This window comes from Epinephelus lanceolatus, chromosome 1 (genome assembly GCF_041903045.1).
Source record: "Epinephelus lanceolatus isolate andai-2023 chromosome 1, ASM4190304v1, whole genome shotgun sequence".
In the NCBI taxonomy this organism is placed as follows: domain Eukaryota; kingdom Metazoa; phylum Chordata; class Actinopteri; order Perciformes; family Serranidae; genus Epinephelus; species Epinephelus lanceolatus.
The window spans coordinates 39632302-39657558 of record NC_135734.1 but is presented as its reverse complement, the minus strand read 5'-3'; the positions used below and the strand labels follow the sequence as shown (position 1 = coordinate 39657558).

General features: G+C 42.2%; 1 protein-coding gene across 10 annotated transcripts in view; it reads right to left on the bottom strand.

The window, feature by feature from the left end:
* The window catches only part of rap1gapb (RAP1 GTPase activating protein b), a 199524-nt gene that overhangs the window by 98032 nt on the left and 76235 nt on the right, over positions 1-25257 (bottom strand). For 3 of the 10 annotated variants that reach the window (XM_078170375.1, XM_078170396.1, XM_078170410.1), the window contains exon 1: positions 15845-15968. The exons of 1 other annotated variant lie outside the window; for it this stretch is intronic. In XM_078170375.1, coding sequence (XP_078026501.1) covers positions 15845-15888 — 44 coding nt within the window. In that variant the 5' untranslated portion in view covers positions 15889-15968. Of the gene's footprint in view, positions 1-15844; positions 15969-25257 lie in introns of those variants that run through there. 6 more of the 10 variants (XM_078170389.1, XM_033626127.2, XM_078170379.1 and 3 more) reach the window with 4 other exon arrangements.

Below are 25257 nucleotides of genomic sequence, written 5' to 3'. Positions count from 1 at the left end.
CATTACTGATTAGTCTGCCTTTTCTTGATTAATCGCTTTGTCTGGAAAGTATAAATTTGTGAAAATTGCCATCACATTTTCCCAGAGCCAAGGCGACATCAAAAACATTCACTTACATAGCTGTCACACTGTATAACAAGCTGCAAAATGTAATATTTGAGCAACTGGAACAAGTGAATGTTTTTGTATTTATGCTTCAAAAAGAAAGAAAGACAATCCTTTTCATGGTCAGGCTGTAAGCTTCTTCCTCACCCTGCCATTCACTCCTTGCACGCATGCTTACTCACTTTCTCCAGGTGTCATTGTCTGGGTAGGTCAACTGAGTCATCAGCTGATTCACCATACACAAATAGCACAGCGAGACACCTTGTCTGTCAGCCTATCATGTTACTGCTCCTCATTTTAAATATGATTCTTTCTTGCCGTCATCGTGCACGCTCTCCACCTCCCCATCACCGCCCAGTCTTTACGGATTCATCAGCCTCAGCAGTCAGCAGCCTCAGAGTCATCAGCCACCACCACCAATGTCTGGACTCCATGGGGTGATTTATCCTGCGGCCGCTCAGACCTCTAGTAAATCTTAATTAGCACAAATCATCTGTTAATCTGTTAAATATTATCTTTACTTGATTCCTCTGTCTCTCCTGATTGAAATCACAATTAATCAACTCAAAGGAGTAGATTCATATTTAAAGTGGCACTCCACTCCACAGGAACTTCAGTATACCCATCACATTGAATACTACTAACCCAACCTCCAGAATAACTGTTGGCATTCTGCAAACCACAGATATGTAACATTTGTATGTTATTATTAAGCTGATATGTTAAAACTTAACATTTCCACGATGCTGTGGTTAATGTGTGGTTAGGCTGAGGCACCTAAACCACTTGGTTAATGTTAGGGAAAAGATTTTGGCTTAAAATACCTGGTTTGGTGGCATCATCACCACTGGAAATCCTGCTGATACCTCCCTAAAACAGACTACTGTGATGTCACCCACTGATTTGTGGAAGACAGAGTAGTTGTGCGCACATCCAATCCTGCTTTAGGTCAGGTGCTGGATAATCAAATTTCTTTTGAAGTTGCCTGAAGAAGACCATTTGGGTCGAAACGTTGCTTTTTTAGTCATTAAAAACTTAGTGGGAGCTCTAATTCAGTGTGTGGATTTTCTTCTTCTTTCTGCATGGACCCACTGGTTTGTGGACTTCTGTTTTGAAGGCTCAGGTTTGGCATTTTAGCCATGGAACCAGGAGTGACCCTATTTGGACTAGAGGGTGGAGCTGTGGAGGAGCGAGAGGTGGATCTGATTTATAGACTGTGGGGACGCTTTGCAGACAGCCTGTAACTTAAAGCAGCACTGCCACAGCTACGGAGACAAAAATCAATTTTTGTACCAGGCTGTAAACATGTTTATTTCTGCTGTAAAGTTGGGCTTTTTAACATGGGAGTCTATGAGGACTGACTCACCTTTGGAGCCAGCCTCAAGTGGCCAGTTGAGGAACTGCAGTTTTAGGCTGTTGAACATTGGCGTCATTTTCAGCTCCAGAGGTTGCCGCTTGACTAAAAACACTCTCTGCTTAATTATGGCACAATCATGGTTGGAAATGCTGCTATCTTGCTAAAGAAAAAAACAAAAACGTTTTTGTTGTTTGTTGGTCACAGTGGTCTGTACCTTGGCAGCCATCTTGCCTAGGTGATATGCCATACACCATCCCCTGTACCTGATGACAAAGTCAGCTCATATACATGCAATCAGAACTACGTCACTTTAGAAACGTTGACGTATGAAATGTACAAATGTAACATATCCGTGATTTGCAGAAACATAAGTGCCGACATTTCCTTCTGGTACTGCTCGGCCTGTGAACACATTTCTGTGGCTCTGGAGAAACCTTTCCAAAGGTCAAAACAATATCGCTGATGATGTCAGCTCAGCTTGGACTTACATTTTTGAACAAAAGGCCTGCATTACACAGAGGAGATATGGGGTTTGAAAGAAGTAGGTATCTAGGAAGCTAAGAGTCTAATGAAAGACGTTTCTTTGAAATCTGGCTCTTGTCAGTCCTAAACATTACAGAAATGCAATGACTAAATTGTTGGAATAGCCCTTTAAGTTACTCTATAAGGAGCAGTGGGCCAATATTTAATGCCATGCCCACACCACTGGGTGGCAGGACAGAGCTACGAGGTCAAACCAGGGCTGTTAAATGTCTTTTATGTGTATCTGTGCATGGCTGAGCCCTCACACTGGAAACCTTCTGTTTCTGCCAACCAGCTCACCAGCCTGTTATTATCTCCAACTCTGTCTCCCCCACCCCTCCTGTGTCTCTCATCCCCTCTCTCCTACCCCAGCACTTGTGTCTGTTGTAAATATATTGGATAAACTTGTATGAGAGAGGATGGGATGATGTAAGAAACTGAAACAGTATCACCGCCGTGTGTCTGACATCAAACACGTTATTTCATGAACCCTGTTCACTCCCAGCACTCCCTCTGTCATTCGATGCAACTCACCTTTGCACATAAGTGTAGAAAATGTATTTGGCATGCAAACTGACATTAAGCATGTTGCTGCTGAGGGCTCTGCTCGTTGGCTGCGTTAGTTGCTTAGTGTTGAGAGTGGAAATATTGGTTTGCAAGTCAGCGATACGGTTGGTGATTATCCCTCTGCTGACACATGCAGCTCACTGTTTTGGTGTTAACAATCAGGAGAGGAAAAACAGACTGTCACATAAACAGCTACACCTCCATCTACTGTGAAGACACATGACACTCATTCAAGGAGGGACACATAAATAGGTAGAAGGTAACAAAACGGGCTTGGCTGCTATGCTAATTGAAAGCCAGTTCCCTGCTGAGCTTTAGTATATGAAGTGTTTTCAAGACATTTAAAGTAATCACTTACAACAAGACGTAAAAATAGATTAACAACCTTGATGCTGAGCGAATTTCCCCGTGTCTGCATGAGCTGAAAAAACTGGATACTGCAATTAATTACTTCATCATGTAATATAATCACAAATCTTTTGATGGATTGTAACATAGATCTCACTGACAGCTGAGAGATTAAAATTTACACTCAAACTATGGCATGCTTCTCCACCAGAACAAATGATGACAGCAAAACTGAGCCACTGAGACAGAAAGCTCCATGAATTAAAATTAAATGTGAGAAATCAATATGAGATGCAGCTAAATGTATTCATCTAGCTTTCTTTGAGTGGAAGGAAGTGTTCATTCAGAACAAGATTGTCGAAAGCACTCCAATAATTATGCTACATCGGCACTCTGCCTCTGCTAGACTTAATCACCAAGAGCTGTTTGAGCTGTTAAGTTCAGTCTGTGGGGTTGAAACATGCGCACTGGTAGTAAAGTCTGATTTATAATAAACTGTGATTGACTTGAATCTACAGTTTCTCTGTTTGGTTTTTACATGTTCCCTAATTTCAATGCAGGCCACTCTCACAGCAGCTGGTTTGTGTGGATCTACAGAGGTGGCAGTGAACCAGAATTTCACCAGCTAATTTAATTTTCAAGCTGCCATCAAAGTTTTTAGAATAATTGGACTAAAATTAAGCGCAACTTTAGTAGAAGTGACTAGCAAACCCTCGAGGGGGGAAATGCAGCATTTGGCTGGCTGTTGGAAAAGGGTGCAGCTTGGCAGCGCCCTGATAAAACAAATGGTAAACATTTTAATCTTCTTAAAATCATGCGAGGAATTGAATTAAACAGACAAGTCAACAGAAGAAATCACCAGCATGATATCTGACTATAACGTTAACAGCGACAAAGCCTCCTTTACACAAAGACCAGCAGCTGCCAGAATAAATGTCGGCATTGTATGTTTAATACATGTCATATCAATGTTTCTAAAGTGATGCAGTTCTGATTACATTTTTATGAGTTGACTTTGTCATCAAGAAGTAGAGGGGATGGTGGATGGCAATGACACCTATAGGCAAGAGGGCTGCCAAGCTGCAAACCACTGTTTGAGACCAACAAATTACAAATGTGTTTGTTTCTTAGCGACACATCAGCGTCATTTCCTGTGGCAATTCTGGCACCAAAACCAGATATTTTAAGGCAACACATTATCTTCTTCTGAACATATACATGTGGTTTTTGTGCTTAAACATAACCACACCTAAACCAGAAAAGTTTCATCATCTCCAACATTTATTCGGGCAACTGGGTTGCAAAAAAAAAGAGTTTGTCTGAAAGGAATAATGATTAAAGGACATCAAAATTACAAAAAACAAATGTGTCTAATGTTTTGTTAAATGATGTAATCAAAGTGCACCAAGAGCTCAATTTGATCAACTCACCATGTGTCTCAACAGCACTGAAAAAACACAATTGAAAATCTTTTTTAATTGTTGATTGCAGGCAGAGGCGCACCATAAGGAGACAAAAAACAAGTGTGGGGGGCAGTACATAAAAGCACCAAAAAGTAAAAAGTGCACCTCCACTCTGCCCCAAAAAGCTCCAGTTGGGCCCCTAGAGAGAGAGAGAGAGAGAGAGAGAGAGAGAGAGAGAGAGAGAGAGAGAGAGAGAGAGAGAGAGAGAGAGAGAGAAGCCCCTGATACACTGCATGTTCGAGGTAATATTGCACAGTTATGCAGTCTCGCCAACTGTATATAAGGAACAATTGGGAAAGGTGAGACAGAGAAGTCTCACCTTTGAGCCCCCAGGGGAGGTAGTAACATTGCCGAGATGGTGTCTGTATAACAGGACAGCCTGCATGATAGGATAATGGTTGGCATGGGGGTAACGCTTTGATGATGTGTTCTGTGTGTGACCCATCACGGGAGATTTTAAAAGTAGCTAATAGCAGTTAGCGGCTAATTCAAAGAAGAATAACAGTGGCTGTAAATGTCCGCAGACTGGGAAAACAATGAGATTCAGGAGCTCCTTACGTTCCGAGCAGAGGACAAGATCAGCTGCCATACAACAGAGACGGTAAATGTTTGTCACTGACACATTAATGCCATTTTTATTGTTTATAAAGCAATGCCCACATGTATGTTTAACATACATACATGTCACACTAGAGATTGACACTGTTGTGTTACATGTTATGCCCATCATGCCTCTTGTCATTTCGCAAAGCAGCAATGCAGTGTATAGTCACACACTCGAGCAGAATGATGCCGCTGTTGCTTGGTTCTGTATAAAAATGCAAAGGGGGCATAAAGGAGGAACTTTGTAGAGGCCCTATAGAGCAAAATGTGTGTAAAAAGGGCTAGAGAGTGAAAAAGGACAAAGTGTGCGTGTTGTGGTGACGTGAAAGTAAAAGGACTTCACTTGTATAGCGCTTCTCTAGTCTTCCAAAGTGCTTTAACACATGTCACATTCACCCATTCACACACTGGTGGCCAAGACTACCATACATGGTGCTACCTGTTATTCAGTAACCATTCACACACACTCACACACCAATGGAACAGTCATCTGGAGCAATTTGGGGATCAGTATCTTGCCCAAAGATACTTCGACATGCAGACTGGAGGAGTCTGGGATTGAATCTTTCGATCAGTGGACGACCCACTCTACCTCCGAGCCACAGTCGGCAGTCAGGTTGCGGCAAAAGAGCAGAGAGTATGACGTTGAACATAGCAGTGTTGCGCGTGAACAGTTGAGGCTGTTTATCAGTGAATAAACGCTACAACTCATCAAGACACAAGACAAGTTCCAGTGTCTTACTTGTCACCTGCTGATTAAAGTTAAGGGGGGCAGCCCAAAAAAAGTTAGCAAGTGAAGTTGGCCTCCCATTGGAAAATGACCAGGCTCACTCAAGGTGGACTGTTAAGGTGGGCCAGCTATTCTCATTGTATTGACAATTTCAGCTGTTGCTTAACAGATAACAGAGAAGTGTCTGACTGCTGAGTCTCTCCTGAATTAGTGAGACAATTATCGATCCCAGCTCAACAACCTCTATGGGATTTTTGCCAGGGGCTGCACAGAGTCTGGGATCTTTTTTTAAGTTCTTAAGTAAACCCCTAATAAACAATACCCAGAAATGTTTTCTTAACTTTGCTTTTGCTTATTCAGACATGAATATTCAAACACAAAATATGAAACATCAAAAATTATGAAAAAGTCCCATCACAATTAGCTGGAGCCCAAGGGTAAATATTCAGTTTGCAAAGATTTGAAACAGAGAAAATCAGATCCTCACATTCAAGAAGCTGGAACCAGTAACTGTTTGGCATTTTAAATGTCTTAAATGATGAATAGATTATCAGAAAAGAAGTTGATTTTCTGTTGGCTGACTAATCAATAATGGACCAATCACTGCAGCTCTTATGCAGATGTCAACAACCATCTCATATGGCTCAGATCCACAAAAAAACAAATACACACAGCTGAACAGCTGAGCAGTGAAAATGCCTGAAAGTAAAGGTGTGCTGGGTCCTCCATCATCCTCCTCCTCAACACCACCATCAAGTAGGTATAAGACCTGCGAGGGAAACTGAAGCAGAGCAGTGGGTTATGTGCACAATCCTATAATCTTTCACTTGGCTGAACGGTTGCCAGTTGTCTTCAGGCATAAAGCTGACTTTACTCACAACAGCAGGGAACCAGAGAGCTGTAATTTTAAGCCTGTGAAACCACCGGCATCATTGATTAGCTTTCTCTAAAGCTTCACTTTACCGTCACAACATAAAATCTCCAAATAGGCACATCGAACAAGGCCCTCGGGCTTGTGCAAAGAGCGTTTATGAGGAGGCATTGACCTTGTCTTCTTTTACTATGGTTTGTGGATTTAAATACAAGTGGGAGGTTTAATAGGGACCTGTTATGCTTTTCCTTATTTTCTGTCATGATGGATGTCAATGGTGGATGTTTGTATTAGACTTGCCTGATGTCTCAAATGAGGTTAACGTATGTAAAAGTAATCCCTGTGAGCGAAAACCTCACGCTTCACTGTTCTGAATACTCTGTTTGCAATGTTGTTTTTACAACTGTCAAGAAAAGCTGACTGCAGTTGGCGAAATATTTCTTTGTATGGTCATCTACTCCAGGAACGCTACTGCAAGTGCATTACATGGCCTACACTGCTACATGTAGCTACATGCTAACACCAGGGAAACATGTAATGGTGGTTGCTGATGTTGATATCACCCTGATTTTGGATCACATTCCTGTTGTGTTTGGAAGCTTTTATTGGTGATTTTTCTATGGCTGCCCCCAACAGTCGACCAAATGTTAGTCGTCCAGAAAGGTCATTAGTCGGCAAGATTTCATTGGTCACTTAGTTGCAGACAAAAACAAAACAAATATTCAAACAAACAAACATAAAACTCTATTAGGAGCTGTGCATTGTCAAAATAAATCAAAACCTATAGGACTGGACCATGTGGGAATTTAATATGAAAGGACAGACACAGGAAGTGGCCATGCTCAGCAGTCAGACAGGAGTCACGTTACAAACCAATCACAGCTGACAGATATCTTTCCCTTCTTCTGTAAATATTCAGTCTGATAAATACGGGAAAGTTGATCATGTTAGTGCAGGGCTACCCAGAGCTTTACATCTGTCCCACGGATGATAGGCCTACACACTTATAAATAGTGCCTGGAAGAAGATCAGCTCTGCTCTCAGGGTTTCAGGTAAACAGGCCAAATGATGCTTGTTAAGGATGCTTAGCAACCTCAGATGCAACCTGCCGCCATGTTCTTGAAAGCTGGCACAAAAAAGGCCCAAGAGTAGCCCACAGAATGCGTACGGCCCCTAATTTCCAGGGCTGGTACCTGCGGTTATTCCACAGGCTAGTTAATAACATGTCAGGCAGGAAATCCAAAGTGTGGGATCATTTTGAGAAGGTGAAGGACGAACCCAAGGTGACAGGGACTACAGACGCGAATTAGCTTGAAGCTATAATCTGGTACAGTGCATCAAATGGTGACATTTATGTTTGAGCTGTACATTGTCCCTTTTAAATAAATAAAATTAAAAAAATATATATATATGTAAACTCATCTTTATTGGCCGACTACAAACGTGACGTATCATCTGAAACATGGAAGTAGCTACATGCCCATTAGCCCACAGCGTCATTAACAGGCGGCTCACTCAGTGTGTGACGTGCACTTGTAGATAAAATATAGGCCTATATTAATGAAGGTTTATTAGTACGGTTTTGTATTTCTCTGTAGCACAGTGTTAACAATGTTACTGATACTATTCTTTCTCACACCTTCAACTCAAACCATGTGCCCCGCCCACAATATACAATTTAATAATCAAATTAATATTGTAAACATGCGGGTGACTAGTCGACGGGAAAATTCTTAGTTGGGGGTAGCCCTTTTTCACAGTAGAAAGTGCCACTATTCTCCATTACAGTCATTCCCCAATTGCAATGGCAGTGCACAGATGCAAAGATGAGGAAGACCTGGCAACACTGACCAATCAGAGCAGACTGGGCTTTTTCGGGGATGGGGGCTTAAAGAGACAGGAAATAAAACAGAGGGTTTCTGACAGAGGGTGAATACAGGTGTTCCACCACAGACAGTATGAGAAAACTAAAGTGTTTTTTGAACATTAAAAACCAAAAATACAAGTATGAAACTGACTCTGAGAATAATATGTCTCCTTCAAACAAAATGTTTACTGAATATCCATGTACAGCAAACAATCTAGCTGTGCACCCACACAGTCCTCAACTATCTGCTGTTTTTAAATCATTTTGCCTACTTTGTGTAATTACCAGCTCTAAATTTGCATACTAAAAAAAGAATGTCATATCAACAAGGAGGCAGTAAAACTGTTGCTCAAATAGATCATCATTTCCAGTTGTTGTTTTTAGCTCATTGTTTATTGTCTGTTTATTTATTTAATTTATTTAACCTTTATTTAGTCAGGTTAGTCCCATTGAGATTAAGAATCTCTTTTTCAAGGGAGACCTGGCCAAGACGGTCAGCAGCAAAAACACAAAGTTGCAGACAGAGACATACAGGGAGAACAAGTACAATTCACAAGCACTAAAATTTGCATAAAGAAAAACTACCAATAAATCAAAACGAGTGTGTCTGTAGTTGTTTTGTAGCAGCAGACACTTCATCACCTGCTCACAGCAATTTCCATTAAATTGTGGGCGGAAATTATGCTGCAAGAAAATAACTTCTTCAAGGACAGGTACTGAAACAAATGTAGACCGGTAATTTGATGGTCCAAGCCTGGGCTCAGACCCGTTCCTGTTTGAGAATCCTTTCCATGTTTCTCATTAGGCATTAATTTCCCCAGAGACACTCCTTTTCAACAACAAGGCTTTTAACAACAGAGACACATTTTGTTGACAACTGCGCACAAACCAAATCTGTTAGACACATTAAAGAGGAAAAAGTGAAAGGCTCATTTCTCTATTCTTGAAACAAACATGCTAATTGATCTCAGACAGCTGCGTGCTTTCAAAGAATCCTGAGGCGGTGGTAGTTTAGAGATTAGAGGAGGAGGTCTGCGACTTATCAGATCGGATCAGAGATGGAGGGGAAATATTTGGTGCAAGGTAAATGTAGAACACAGTCTCTCAACAGGCTACTGAACTATCAAACCGCTCCAGTGGAGCATCTTTGGGGACAATTTGGAGGACTGTGTGATCAAGGACAGCTGTGCTCCGCCAAGATACACTTACAAAAACTCATCCATTCATTTTACTGCTGTCATTTAAAAAACTGGTGTAATTAATTAAAGTCCCCTTTCAGCGTCTTCAAATATGAAAAAAAAACTTTATTTAATTACTTTGTTTGACATGGTTTTCCCAGAAAAGGCCAGAAGCAGATTAATTTCTCCTTCATTCAGAAGCTCTGGGGTCTCATTAATAACCATTGTGTACACACAAAACGAGGCCTAAAAGAGGCGTGCACCACTTCCCACACAAACTTGTGATCTATAAAAACAAACTTGATGGGAGAATGTGGGCACCTGCGTACGAGCATTTTGAGACGGGGAAAACTAGTGATGCAGATGGTGAGGTGATGAATTGCAATTAAATGTGACAGGAATCATTATATGTATGTATCATGATTCCTCTCACACTTTTTAAATACTGCCTCATATCAAACATTACTTATGGAGCCATAAACATTCAGTCCAGCCGTTTTATTTGTGCTTGTGAGCCATAACTTCTCCATAAGCACCTTTCAGTTGTAAAAAATATGAGCTGACTCAAAACCCAAATCAAATTCTGCTCTATATTTCATCAGCGCCACCTCACAGAGTGCAGAGCAGAGGGCCGGGCTGTGTGCTGCTGACACCGGTGGTTGGCTGTGGAGCGCACCGCAGCTGTTGAATGTACATCAAATCACAAAACAGAGGGTCAACCGTTTTCAATAATATCCTCTAATACTGTGCATATATCACCAAGTATGAGTTTAGTTTTCAGACACACAACGTACTAGGAACACCACCGTGGCTGCCACACACACTCTGCCTTCTCCGGTCGCCTTATGTACATCTTCACCACCTGCACATATGGATTATGTAATAAACTGTTGTGAAGTAAAGCCAGAGACAACTCTCGATCACTTATCAAACTTCATATCCTTATTATAATTCCGGATCACAATGCAAGCCAAGATCGACATAACAAATTGAAAAAGAAATTGTGTTAGGTGAACACAATTGGATCTAACTTTCATTTTCAAATGATATCCCAGGGTGAGGGATACCACTGATTATCTAAATTATTCTGGTGAGGTGTGAAGCAATAACTCAGGTCGCTTTAAACATATAAATAATGCACTGCTACTGAGGCTGATCCATGTGTGGACAATCCCAAGTTGAAAACTGCACACTGGCAGCAGATGCACGGTTTTATAAATCAGAATGTTTTTTGGCGCACACCATTTCCAGCATTTGTGCACACATACAACTTTAGTATGGATCCTACACATTGTTTTATAAATGAGACCCCTGGACTGCTCCAGTGCTGACACAGTGTTAAAACAAAGCTCGGACATAGGTGTGGCTATGTGAGACTGTAGGGTAAGATTGCCAAAGAGCATTGTGCATCAAGGTGGCGAGCATTAGCTTTGCAGGAAACATCAGAGTGATTCAGCCCTACATGTTACAGCCTCAGTTAGGCCTCATTTACACCGAAGCGGTCCACAAGTGTAGCGGCAGCACACGTGTATTCACACCAAAACCAAACAGATGCGCAGTGGCCGCTGCTGTCCCGTCAAAATACAAACCACACCTGAACAGTTGGTGGCGGTAGAGCACCGTATTTACAAATTTCCAATAAACCCCAAAGAAGAAGAAGTGAGTTTGAACCCAAAGCCCAAGTGGACAGGTTCACGCACCAGTGATTATTCCAATGCTTGGAGAATTAATATTTAGCACTACAAATGGGTGAGTAGTCTTTGTCTGCTTTGCATTACTACTAAACACGAGTTTGCGTGTGTTGTGACCTCTCTCATCACTGTAGATGTCGATTTTTTGTTGAATACAGCGACCATTCGCTCGTGACTCGCGCAAACAATCGACGTCTCTTCCATTTTCGAGCTTGCTCGCAAAAGCAGCGCGACTCGAGCAGCACGTAGAACGGATGCAGTGTGAATGCTCTAACCTGTTAACATGCTTGCCGAAATGAAAACGCGAGTAAACAGCGACCATTCGCGCGCGCTACGTGAACGCTTCGCTTGCGGTGTAAATGAGGCCTTAGACTGGGACTCAGGTTAGGAGTCTGCTGTCTACCAAAATTGGCAGACATATCAGAATGTAACTGTAATTCACATCTTTTATTTGTTTATGTTGTTTGATAGCTTATTAGCTTGTAGGCTAACTGGCAGTGGCTGACACAGTGTTAATGGTTGTGAAATATACAATAACATCTGCTAAAGTGGGGTTTTTGGTAGATAGCTGACTGAAGCTCCAGGATCCAGTTTACATCCAAAACCTGCACACTTTGCCATATTTGCTGTCAAAACTTCCACTATGCTAACGCTAACTCTGCTCTCTATACTGACAAATCCATTCCAGGCCACTCCAATCAGTGCTGTGTCGAGGTCTGCCCCCTCCTCGATATGTGTTTCCTGTATTAGACAGTGATCGGCTTTCATATCAGTGAGGTACCTAATCTAGCATATCTGGCATATGTTTGAATCTCAAATTTAAGGTACTCTAAGCGCGCAGACATCACTCCCTTTAATAGAGTAATGTAAAAACAGAGACAAGACAGTATAGTCAAGGTCTCACATTTTAGGGGACACAGATATAAGATAACACATTTTTGAATTATTCTATATATTCTCATGAAACTTTCAACACTTACTGTAGGAGTGCACTGACCCAACCTTTCCTCTCCTCGCTATATCAGCCAGCTAGACTCATGGGGGTCATTGAACTTGAGTCAATGGCCCATTGTGTCTACATTACTGTAACTGATGGAGAATATAGTGACATTGACACTGACAAAGAAACTGTATTCAGTGTTGATAGGTCACGTCATGGATGATACCTGAGCTGAGTCTCTTACATTATCTGCAACTGAAGGGAGCAGTGTGTAGGATTTAATGAAATTTAGCTGTGAGGTTGTAGACTGCATCCAGCTGAATACCCCTTCGCTCCTCTTTGTATATGAGAACCTTTGGTGGCCATTTGACGTGAACAGCATGAACTTTGTTTGACCTATCTACTGATATGTGGACTTTCTTGCTCTTCATACTACAGTAGTTGCCCAGGCCGTCAAAAAATGCCCCCACCAAGTGTGCTGCTAAAGGTGCGTCAGTGCATCAGTATCTGATGTCAAGGGCCGCTGATCAAGCGTTGCTATTTGATGTGATGCAACATGGCAGGTTCTATGGCAGAGGACCTGCTCCCAATTTAGATGTAAACGCCTCATTCTGAGCCGAGCCAAAAAAACCACAACAATTCCTAGTTTCAGGTGATTATACACTACCACCTGCCAATAAACTCTCCTCAGTCCTACACACTGGACCTCTAAAGTTCATCAACCTGAATTTCTCAGGTCACCACTTTAAATTTAAACTCAAAAATAGACTCATCCTTCAAAGTCTGACCAAAAACATTATAACGCATACTGTGGGTGATATCGAAAATACACCCCTGATTATCACTGCAGAGCGGAAAAAAACCTGTCTGATGTTTCAACTTGTATTCCTCCAGAAACAAACAGCGCTAATGAGAAAATAGAAGCACCTTAACAACCAGAAGTCTTTGTTGTTATTGGAGACTTTTCCCCCGCTGAAGGACTCCTGATGAGATTTTAAAAAGTGATTGCAGTTAACAGAGCCTCACTGGCTCGACTCCAACCTCGCAGACATATTGCTGTTGGGTAGTCCACTGGGTTGTTCATGAGAGACAAGAGCTTCCAATTAACCAGAATCACATCTGGTGGACCTCAACTGTGTGACACCTAATAGCTGAGTCAATATTAGCAGCACATCTGTGTCAAGGTGTCTACTAAGACTCAAAAAACAAAACATCTGTTAGTGGAGATTGATGTCTTTCTCTTTGGGATGGATATCTGTGATCAAACTGAACAGCCTCAATTGACTCAACCTGTCAATCATTTAGTTAATACATGTGTAAACAAAACGACCTATGGTTGATTTCGTATGTGTCATGAATACATGTGCCCAATCCTCATGGGTTTATAAGTCTAACACACTGTCACTCCAACATCATCACATATTGGTGGTTTGGTCATGGACTTTCCATGTCCACATACAAAGGTACCCTGGATTCGTTGGTCGTTGAGCTTCTAGGACACCATGTAAAGCTCTGCCTGTTACATGCATCGTCTTCTTTCAAAATACACTTCGGTTTTCATCGGAAATTAACGTCGGTACAACACCGAAAATTGACATTTTTTTCCTTCTATAACAAACACACATGGTTGGGTTTAGGCAACAAAAGCACGTAGTTGGGTTTAGGAAAAAAGAACAGGGTTTGGCTTGAGAATCTTACGGGACGCTAACACCGCTCTCTCGGTTGAAAGTACGCGTTTGTTGGACCCATCCACCACCCCTACCGCCCACCCCACTCGGACTTTTGCCGTCTTAACTTTCATTCTTGTTCCACCGCGTTTCCCCCGAAGTTGCCAGACGCCGTTAAAGTATACCGGAAACCAGCCACTTATCATGCCAACCTAAAAGGACGCCTTTTTTCGTTGGTTTCCAAAGCCACAAGTCACTGCCTAAGCGCCGGATTTCGACGACTTCGAAATGAGACTGTGCTCAAATATCACAGGTTAACCTGTTTCGGAAAATGAATGCCAAATGCCAAATGAATGCCAAATTGTATTCCAAATATTCCAAAACTGAAGCATTTGACATTTATGCCTCATGTTTGGAGGTTCTCATTCCATATCTCCACTAATAGCCAAAACTGAGGTAAATGTATGGACATACATACAACTTGTATGTTCTTGGAAGCCCCAAACACCAGAGGCATAGTCAGACATAGGACGCACACATGAGTTATAGGGTTATGTATAAGTACGAAATCCTAGATTGCCACATTGTTTAACTTTGTTCAGATCCCAGCGCTCTGCCTCGGTCTGCTGACTGAGCTACAAGAAAAGGTAATAAAACAGAACTTCCTGGCAGGTTTACACAAAAACTCTAAATAAAATGTACCTTTCGAGCATTGTTGAGATCACGGCGGAGGGATGCATTTTCCTAAATAACGTTACTTTTTTGGGTTTCTATTCCTAGAATCTCATTGCACATTTTAATAACAAAGTGTTTGTTGATCCAAAAATGCTATTTTCTGTGCCTTACACAGCACCTCCTTGTCTAATATTGGTTTGCTGTATCTGCATGTGCACTCAGACCAACTTCCAACCCGACTCCTACCACAGAAATGTCAAACTGAGCCCTCATGAGTGTTTTCTCGGCAGACTTGGCAGAGCTCACAAGCAACAAAAACGCAATAGTAAAAGTAATTTCGTCTCCTCATGAATTCTAATGCAGTGCGTGGCTGAGCGGCTCACTGCTCATAAACCAAAGACATATCTCGAAGATCCACATTCTGACGGCTACAAAACCATCACTCACACACGAAAAAAAGACTGTCACTATACAAAGTCGAATCTTTCCTCTTTCACACCCTCCTTTTAATCACGCTGATGAGATATTTGACTTGTTCGCTGCCACTGTGAAAATGCGGCTAATAGCTCACTTTCACTTCCCTCACAGTGAAAAACACCACCAAAATAAGCCTTTAATTGAATCTGTTATCTTAAAACAATAACTAGCAACATTTAATTTCTTTCTCTCTGAGAGTGACACCCCACTCTCGCTGATGATGAATGGCCAGCTTTGTTTTTAATGTGTTTGTTTTCCCCAAAATATATTGGTTGGATAAAAGGCGGCGCTCCAGAGGTAATGAAAAAGTCGCCTCGTGTCTTGATCATTTTTGGATAACTATTTACCACTAATGGACTCAATAATTCCCAGAAAACTACCAGTGATTTTACCCTCTATGAATATAAATTAAGGTTATTTTGCTGAGCAGTCTGACTTTGAACAAAAAAAAAGCATGTTGGAATAGGTCACCATGACCGAGACAATCAATCATCACCCTGATGAGCCAATCGCATGCACTGAAACAATCTCTTTAACCTGCCCCTTTGCGGCTCATTATTGTAACATCTCGGCAGCTTTTCACTGTTAATGGTTAAAGCTGTAAATTAGGTGAGCACAGTGCTGACAGTCAATGACCTTGTCAGAGTCGTCTAGTTGTGCAGTTGTTGAGCAGGTGCAGTGCAACTCCCTGAGCAACGAGATGCAACAGGTACACCGCCACCGCCACATACACACAGCTGGCAAACTCCAACACTCAGAGAGATTAGTCCTCTATTATCTTACCCTCCATAAGCTCCAAATGTGAAACTCCTTTTCCTCTGAGGCATCCTGCTGAACGGCTGATGAGGATTCCCAGGTGAGCGCAGGGTATCAGCTCGGCTTACAACACCAGGCTACAGAATAAAAGTCATACCTCCCCCTTTCCCTATCTCTGTTCGTTTATCTACGCACGTCTCCGCTCTTTCTACACCTCTAACTCTTCCTCCTCTCTCTTCCCTCCTTGTCTCAGCCCTCATCGAATGTGTGTGTGTGTTTTTGTCTGAGAGTATTTTATGTGTGTACACACCCCGGCCCTCCCTCCTTGTGTCTCCTCTGTGCTCTCTGGCTAAGTAGCTCCTATCTCTGCCAGATTAAGAGAAAGGTGCGTCCGACTGTCCTGTTGTCCTGGAAACAAACAGGACTATTTCTCAGGCTCTATTTGACTAATACTTTCTCATTTCCAGCATGAAGAGGGAACAAAAACACTTGAATTTACAAGTCCAATGTCCAAAGAAGGCAGCTTCCTTCTGCCGATAAACTCTGACAAGCAAGTCTCATGACACGAATCACAACAGCTATTTGCACAAGAATGGCTCTTGGGGATGTAGTCATGTAGACATATTGATGTAGCAACAGTTTTAAGTCCCCCTACACTCAAAAATGTGTTTTTCTTCTGTTTAGGTCCCCTAAAATGTCTGACCATGACTAGACTGATTTAAATCTGAACAAAATCTAAAGGAGTGTGTTCACATTCCTCTGCTGAAGGGGGCCACATCCATGTACTTTCCTTCATTCTAGATTCAAATGTACGCCGAACAAGTCAGATTAGGAATGACACTAATACAAAAGCCAATCACTGTCTCAAATGCGAACGCCTGCAAAGAAACCCGAAACCTCCAGCGCAGAGCAGACTTATTACACATAATCTAAAAATCTCAGCCAGACGGAATATATCTCTCTGCAAACTTTGATTAAACCTCTAGTACACTGGTTCCCAACTGGCCCTGCCATGGGGTCCAGATTTGTCCTTATTAGGTCAAGGTCCACAAGGTTTAATATATTCAACGTCATACTTGCGTTTGGCCATGTTGTTGAGCTACTTGCTGTCTCCGTTATTCACTCACTCTACAGCATGAAACAGCATTTCAAAATAAAAGCTTGTGCCAGAAATTCACTGTACTTGACAGGTTCTCAAGTCACTTGCAGTCCATTCAGAATGGATCCCCAACCCACCAGTTGGGAGCCATTGCTCAAATATATATAATAATGTGATGTAATAATAATGTGAACACACTGTAACATCGCATCAGGTATTATTGTAGGTTTTACAACCACCAACGCAGTGGCAGCCACTGCCAGTTACGAGCTGACAAACTACGTAAAGAAATAAAAGATGCTAATTACACTTACCATTCTGATATGTCCGATAGTCACTGATTTTGGTGCACATCTGAGTCTGACTATGGGTCAAACCCGTGACTAAATCTCTCTGATGTCTCTGATGATTAACGTTAATGCATTGCTCTTTTAGGGTCCATGTCATTGGTTCGACAGCCCATTGGTTCGACATCCCATTAGTCCGACTGTCCGCGGTGCTGAACGGCTCGCGGCGGGCGTATGGTGCGCCGCGACCGGCTTGAGGCGGAGCAGGCTCACGGCTTATGTGTTTCTTTTTCATTTTAACCCACACCATGATCTTTTCCTGACCCTAACCAAGTGGTTTTTGTGCCTAAACCTAACCAGACCTTAACCACAGGGCGTCATGATGATTTCGGAATGGACTTCGGAACAATGAGTTTAATATGGTCGGAACAATGGGATGTCGAACCAATGGGCAGTTCCCACTCTTTTACTGGTCAACCTAGCGCAAGCAGCATTGGTTTGCAGGACAGATGCCAGATCTAGAATTTCTCAGTAAGTTAGAAAAAGTAGATCTGCTTCTGGCCCCTTCCTTTTCTTGTAGGAAAGCCATCTAGAGACAAGATTTTTTTTTAATCCATTTTTTGCTAGGCATTTCGTTGCTGCAACCAACAAATATTTTCTGCTGATAAATCTATAAATTGTTTTGGCTAAATCCGTTATAATTTTCCACAAGCCAAGAGCATGCACGGTGGTGCAGTGGTTAGCATTGACAGGGTTGGTTTGAGGGGGGTTGAAACCCTGGGGTGGGGGAGCCCTTCTGTGCAGAGTTTGCATGTTCTCCCCGTGTCAGCTAGGGTTTCCTCCAGGTACTCCAGCTTCCTCCCACAGTCCAAAGACATGCAGGTTAATTGGTGACTCTAAATTGTCCGTAGGTGTGAATGTGAGTGTGAATGGTTGTCTGTCTCTATGTGTCAGCCCTGTGGTAGTCTGGTGACCTGTCCGCCTCTCACCCAGTGTCAGCTGAGATAGGCTCCAGACCCCCAGCGACCCTCAAGAGGATAAGCGGTTATGAAAATGGATGCATGTATAGAGCCAGCAATGGTTTGTCCTTTTTGGGCTACTGGAGAAACATGGTGGTGTATAAATGACAAAGAATAATATCAAAGGTGTACATTTGAAAAGCTATACATCAAAAATGACTAAGGCAATTAAAAGTAATATAATTACTGTATCAATAATTCCTAAGAACTTTTATATCAACCCTCTAATTGATTCGAGTACATTCATTTTGAGGAATCAAGAGATTCAAACATCTACCATAACAAAGTTATAATGTGACAACTTAATCATTTTGGCACAATATTAAGCATCTTCTTAAACCTCTGCAGATATGGAGTGGAATGCTGCCCATGTTCAGGACTGATATATTTCTTTCTCTACCCTTTGGAGAGTTCAGTGACCTGGCACAAAGTTTATACTGTGTTGGGAAAGCGATGGCAAGGTGCCACACCTTATGTCAAGACAGTAATTTGGCACACCTGCTTTTTAACGTGACTGTCATTGTCTCTCTTTAGTACCTGATGTTTTGAAATCAAGCGTACCCGAGTGTCACCATCTGAGCGAGACAAATAAATCTGAAGTGTTCTGTTAACGAAGAAGTAATATCTTGCTATCACATTACAACTCCCACTAAAGTGGAATTACACTGAAAAGAGGACGAGCCAAAATATCTGATTTGCGCAAGTCTCTCATGTTACCTGACCTATTTCACCCTGGTAATTCCAGCTTTGTGACCCACATTCAAAGATTTTGCTGTGATCGCACTCCTCTCACAAAGAACAGAGGATGACATTTCTACCACTGCATCAACATCATTTGTCTTGAACTCCCGAGGTAAATCAAACAGAGAGACTTGTCAAAGTGACACCTGCATCAGGGTGTGTGGAAAGTGATATCTCAGTCAATCTGCTGGCAGAGCACGCCTGCTGATGGTCAAACAAGAGAGGACGATCTAACAACAGCTCTGAGATCTCCTCCTTCTTGTCTCTTCATTTTCTGTCTTCTTCATTTCATCCTTCTCTCTCTCTGCTCTTCCCCTTTCATGTCCTCCCTCTGCCTCTGGCTGCCTTCTCCCCTGCCTCTTATATACCATTTATCCAAGTAAATTATTAAGTTTTCTGCCATGATGAGACAGTATATACTTCCTTGTCCTGTCAGGCTCAAGTGCATTGATTGTCCTCTTGTCCCCCTAAGCATCAGTGCTAATGTCGGGGTGCCCTTATGACTCCCCCGTCGACCTCTTGTGATTCTATTAGGTCTGACTGGACTCTAGCCAGACATGGGCTATAAATCACATCAGAAGCTTAGAGGAGAGGACGCAGGAATGTGCCATGCATATCCACAGTGTCCCCACTGAGGTCCCTCTGCTTCTGTATTAACTCATATTGATACTGATTGATGTGCCATGTGACTATTCTGCATCTCAGATACAAAAACAATCAATCATCTCCTGTGAAATTGGACCTAAACATTTGGTTTGGGACCAAACAGTTGTATATTAAGATACAGTGACAGTGCTGCAGAAAAAGAGCAACTTACAATAGGGGAAAAGTGTATTATGTGATATATTTGGGTCATGACCTCAGGGCTAACGTCACATATATTTAGATTTGAATGCAGCAGCTGTCTGCTTAGCAGAGGTGGTTCAGTCTCTTGGGATTTGTTTGTTTTGAAGCTGAAGCATGACGACAATTTGCCAAATAGATGATTCCCTCATTACTTAAAGGTCCAGGGTGTAGGGTTCACAGGGATATATTGGAAATATAATAAGTATGATTTATGCAGTGTAAATAAAAATGACTTAATTCATCATTTATTAATACAATTGCCGATTCATTTTTGACTCATCATTACAGTCCATAGTGTGAATACTATGAAAATATTCAATATTAAAGGCCCAGTGTGTAAGATTTAGGGGGATAAATCTTCCTGAGACCATGGTATGCATTTTTTAATTTTTCCTTGTCATTTGGGATCAGTCAGTCCCAATGTCCTCAAACAAGACAATAATAAAGTCCCAATGTCTTCAAACGCATACTTCCTATTAACAGCGTCTTAGCTTGTTACTGTTGCTATTATTAGTAAAATTTATTGCCATTTAAAATTACAAATATTCTTAATCATAAATAAACAAGTTTTGAACCTTGTCCACTTTTGTGTCGGGATCGGCTTGGCAAAGATGACTGCCATCTTGTTTTAACATTGATTAGTGTATTGTGCCCTTACTACCACAAAGAGAGTCCACGAACGAGGACAACAGGTCCAAGTTAAGAAGAGTGACATATAAGGTCAAGTAAACCTAAAATGTGATGTCCTCATATGAGGACGCAGGGTCTCAGGAGGATATAGGCAATAATTATAATTATAATATAATAAGTATGTTTTCTTTATTGTATCTTTTTTTTTTTTTTTTTAATATACTTTATTGATCCCCGAGGGGAAATTCAATTTTTCACTCTGTTGTCACAAGTCCGAACACACACATGCACAAATAGGACCTATACATACACTAAGTGGAGAGATGTCAGAGTGGGCTGCCCATGACAGGCGCTCCGAGCAGTTGGGGGGTTCGGTGCCTTGCTCAGGGGCACCTTGGCAGTGCCCAGGAGGTGAACTGGCACCTCTCCAGCTACCAGTCCACGCTCCATATTTTGGTCCGGGGGACTTGAACAGGCGACCCTCCGGTTCCCAACCCAAGTCCCTATGGACTGAGCTACTGCCGCCCCCAAAATCACCTGAAAATAAGAATCATTGTGTTTTTGTTACCTCATAATGAGCTGTTTATATCTACATAGTGAGCAGGTCCTCGTCTATGGAGATCGATATGTTGTACCACCATGTTTCTACAGTAGCCCAAAATGGACAAACTAAACACTAGCTCTATATAGGGCCATTTGTTGTTTGCGCATCTGCCACCATAGTTAGCAGCCCCTTGACAATGATCCAAACTGTGAAGATTTTTTTTTTTTACATGAAACTGCTTTATTCAGCATTTTTACCAGTTTAAATCACCAGGGGTCTCGTTTATAAAACAGTGCGTAGGATCTATACTAAATATATACATATGGACAAAAAAAATGACGTGTAGCAAAAATTATTCCACAATTTCTACAATCAGGCTTCCACCTTTACCATCATCTGTGTCGCGAATTTCCCATCTCCAAAATGTTAGTAGGCATGGATCAAAGTTTCTCCCGTCAAGACTGTTTTTATACTTCACAGTTTTTGTGTGGGAAGTGGCGTACGCCTCTTTCAGGCCTTATTTTGTGTGTACACAGTGTTTATAAATGAGACCCCTGGTCTGTTTGTTTTGGAGAGGAAGGGATCTCTGTGGATAGCCCAGCTCTTAGTAAAAAAACTCCTGAATGTGTGGATCTTAAGTTACCAGAGAAAAAGGTGAGCAAACATTAGCAGGTGCTGGGTTACCAGGCTCTCTGCGATGAGCCAAACACAACAGAGAAGCACCAGTTTGTAATTTATTCAGTGTTTTTAATGGTTTTAATCACCCAGTCCGTTTGTTTTTCAAGAGGAGGAGACCTCTGCAGATAATTCAGCCCCCGGTAAAAGCCCCTTGTACAATGAACACTGAAGGAATTCTAACTGGGAGTCCAGTCTTGCCATACAGGAGAAGTTTCAGCTGGTTGCAATCTGCAGTCCTCATTGTTAGATGCTGCTAAATCCTCCATGCTACTCTTTAAAGTATTTGCATATGTCTTTTCTACACATTTGATGGTCATTGTATCTGACAGCTGTTTATGCTGATTTATTGTACTGGAAAAGTATTCAAATGTACTTTGATTATATTGCCCACAGGCAAAAATTAGCATCCTTTTGCAGTCTTTTTTATTTCGAGCAAAGTGGGCACAAACGGCTGCCTCTCCTTTCCAGTCAGCCTTCCCCAGTTCCCCAGCTGATAATGACACTGAAATGTCATGTCTCAAACACAACGAGTCTCCAGAGCCAGACTTCGGCTGACAAACTTGTTATTGTTGCTACTCTAATGTAGTTTCAAGAGCTCTTTCCCCCCATGTCCCTCAAAAAATGTCCTCTGTGAGGATGTTGGGAGGGAGAGGAGAAAAAAAAAGCTATTTACCCAGAGTGATTTGTGTGAGGCAGGTGAAAGGGAAAGGGCAGTTTGGTGTAATTAGTCTGTGTCCGCAGGTTTCATTCGGCAGACGTGGCAGGCTGGCTGGAGTGCTCTTCTAAAGCAGGTCAGCCTTGACTTTGAGGACTTGACTGGCAATGGGAGGGAGGACAGAGACAGTAATGAGAGGCTGCCCTCTGCGAGATGGGGTTCAGTCCAGTGAAACACTGCTGTCGCTGCTGTGGATAAATACTCTACTAACGGATCACCTCCACAGCAACAGACAGAGTCACGACACAGAGTGAAGAGGTTTGATACAGGACGCAACATCTAGGAGAAAATGATAAATATGCCAGGAGGAGGAGGAGAACATGAAGAGCATAGACAGAAAATTAGCATTTAAGATTCTTGTCTACAATAGTTTGTATTTGACAAAGGCTCGATGACACAGACAAAAAACACAGAGGGCTTATACACAGTGTATATGACATCACTGCACTAGCAACAAAGTGCTGCCTTGATCCACCACAGTAGCTGATATACTGCACTCACTGACCCCGAACACATTAAGCTGAACATAAATTCAACCAGAAAAAGTATCTTATCTTAATCTTACTTATTCTCATCCCCCCCTCTCCTCCTCCTCTACTGCTTCCTCATATCAGCTGATTAGAGGCATTGCAGTTAAAAGAATAGCTCACCCAAAAATTAAAAATACATGTTTTTTTCTCTTATCCAGATTGTTTCAGTCTGAGTTGTCATGTGTTGGACATATCAGCCATAGAGATGTCTGCCTTCTCTCCAATATAATAGAACTAGATGGCACTCAGCTTGTGGTGCTCAAAGCACCAAAAAAATACATTTGAAAAACTCAACAGCAATGTCTATTTCCCAAAATCATGATGCAGTTACTCAAGATAATCCACAGAGCTTGTTGTGAGCAGTTTCATGTAGGAACTATTTTCTTTCTACCTCAACTCTCAACTCAAATTTATTTGTAAAGAAAGACCATTGAAAAACAGCTTACATTGACAAAAGTTCTGTACAAAGGGAATAAAATGCTAAAAACGCATACAAGAGAGGCGACATAACTGTCAGGTACACAGCTCACACATGTAGAGACACAACACACAGGCACACATCAGCGAAAACCACATCAGGGGGACTCAAACGCTAATGAATAAAAGTAGGTTTTGAGCCTGGACTTAAGAGTCAATGATGGGGGCAGATCTGATTGGGCAGACACAGCAAAGACACGATCACCCCTGAGCTTAAGTCTGGAGCGTGGGGCAGCCAGAAACCCCAGGTCAGCTGACCTGAAGGACCTGGGCGTAGAATAGGGGGTTAGAAGGTCTGCGATGTAGGATGGGGCCAGACCATTAAGGGCTTTGTACACAAACAGGAGTCTTAAAGTCAATTCTGAACTTTACAAGCCAACCAGGTTGGACGTTATTGAATCAGGGAATCCGTGTGTCCACCACGAAAAAGGATCCTAATTGACTTTACATTGGCATTGTTTCCGTGGTACCGGCACGTAATTTCAACCCATTACATGCTGCCACCACGGAATGCGGTCTTAAGAGGTCGTGGTCATTTCATGTATTTCTGTGAGGTTCAGGTTGTTACAGGCAGCCAGTGGAGAGAGGTTCAAACAGGTGTGATATGGTCTCTCGTCCAGGTACCTTTGAGGAGCCTGGCAGTGGCATTCTGAACCAGCTGGAGGTGGGACAGAGAGGACTGACTAATACCAGTGTGCACAGAATTAAGTACAACACCCACTAACCATACTGCTGCACAGACAGAAGCACTCATCTGCTGCTAGCTCACCTAGCCAACTGAGCTAGCTAAAGTTACACCTCAGCCGAGGATCATAAATGTTTACATCTCATGCTGTCATGAGCACGAGTCTCTTGTCCAGGAGTAGATGCACACTTCTTTCTGTGCGGTGATACTGTAGACCAGTGGTAAGTCTCGCACGTTTAGTGCCCTAGGCGAACCTAGCTAGTATTCCTCCTGCCAGTTTCAACACAGATTTTTTTTTTGACATGATAACAATACTGTGTTTCGGAGTTCACATGACGGTGGATAACTCGCCCATCTCTGCCAAAGAGCAGGTAAGGCGTAACAAGCAGTGGAAAGGGGGACAGGGGGCGGCAGGAACCCAAAACAAAGAAGGCCTCTCTATTATTTAATGGGCTTTGCTATGTAGTTATGTTGGTGTTGCCTTATATGAAATAAAAAATAGTAAAAGATAAACTTGTGGCGCCCCCTATGGATGATGGCATCCTTAGCATTCACCTATACCTGCCTATGCCACAGGCTGGCACTGAGGTTGGTGGGTGTAATTCAGTAGAAAGAAAATACTTCCTACACGAAGCTGCTCACAACAAGGTCTGTGGATTATCTTGAGTAACCAGGTCATGATTTCTGGAAAGAGACATTGCTGTTGAGTTTTTCAAATGTATATTTTTGGCGCTTTTAGCACCACAAGCCGAGTGCCATCTAGTTCCATTATATTACAGAGATGGCAGACATCTCTACGGCTGATATCTGCAACACTCTGCAACTCACACCAAAACAATCTGGACTGATAAACAGCACTACAGGTAAGACGAAAAATATGTATTTTTGAATTTGGGGTGACTATCCCTTTAAACCAACCAGATTTTGCCACAGTCTCTATCAGCCAATCATGTCTTTGCTGTCAAACTTTAAATCTGTTCTCCTCTCTGTTGCTGTCAGCTGTCATTCCACGGCCCTCCTCTAACCCACTCACCTTCAATTCATCATTTCCAGCACCAAGGTCTGAGCTCACCAGGAGCACGCTTCTCTTCTCATCCATCCAGATCTCAGCATCCTCCTCATTCATCACCATCAGCACTAGTGATTCAGTTCCATTGGAGGGGTATCCTACACTACTCACTACTTCTCT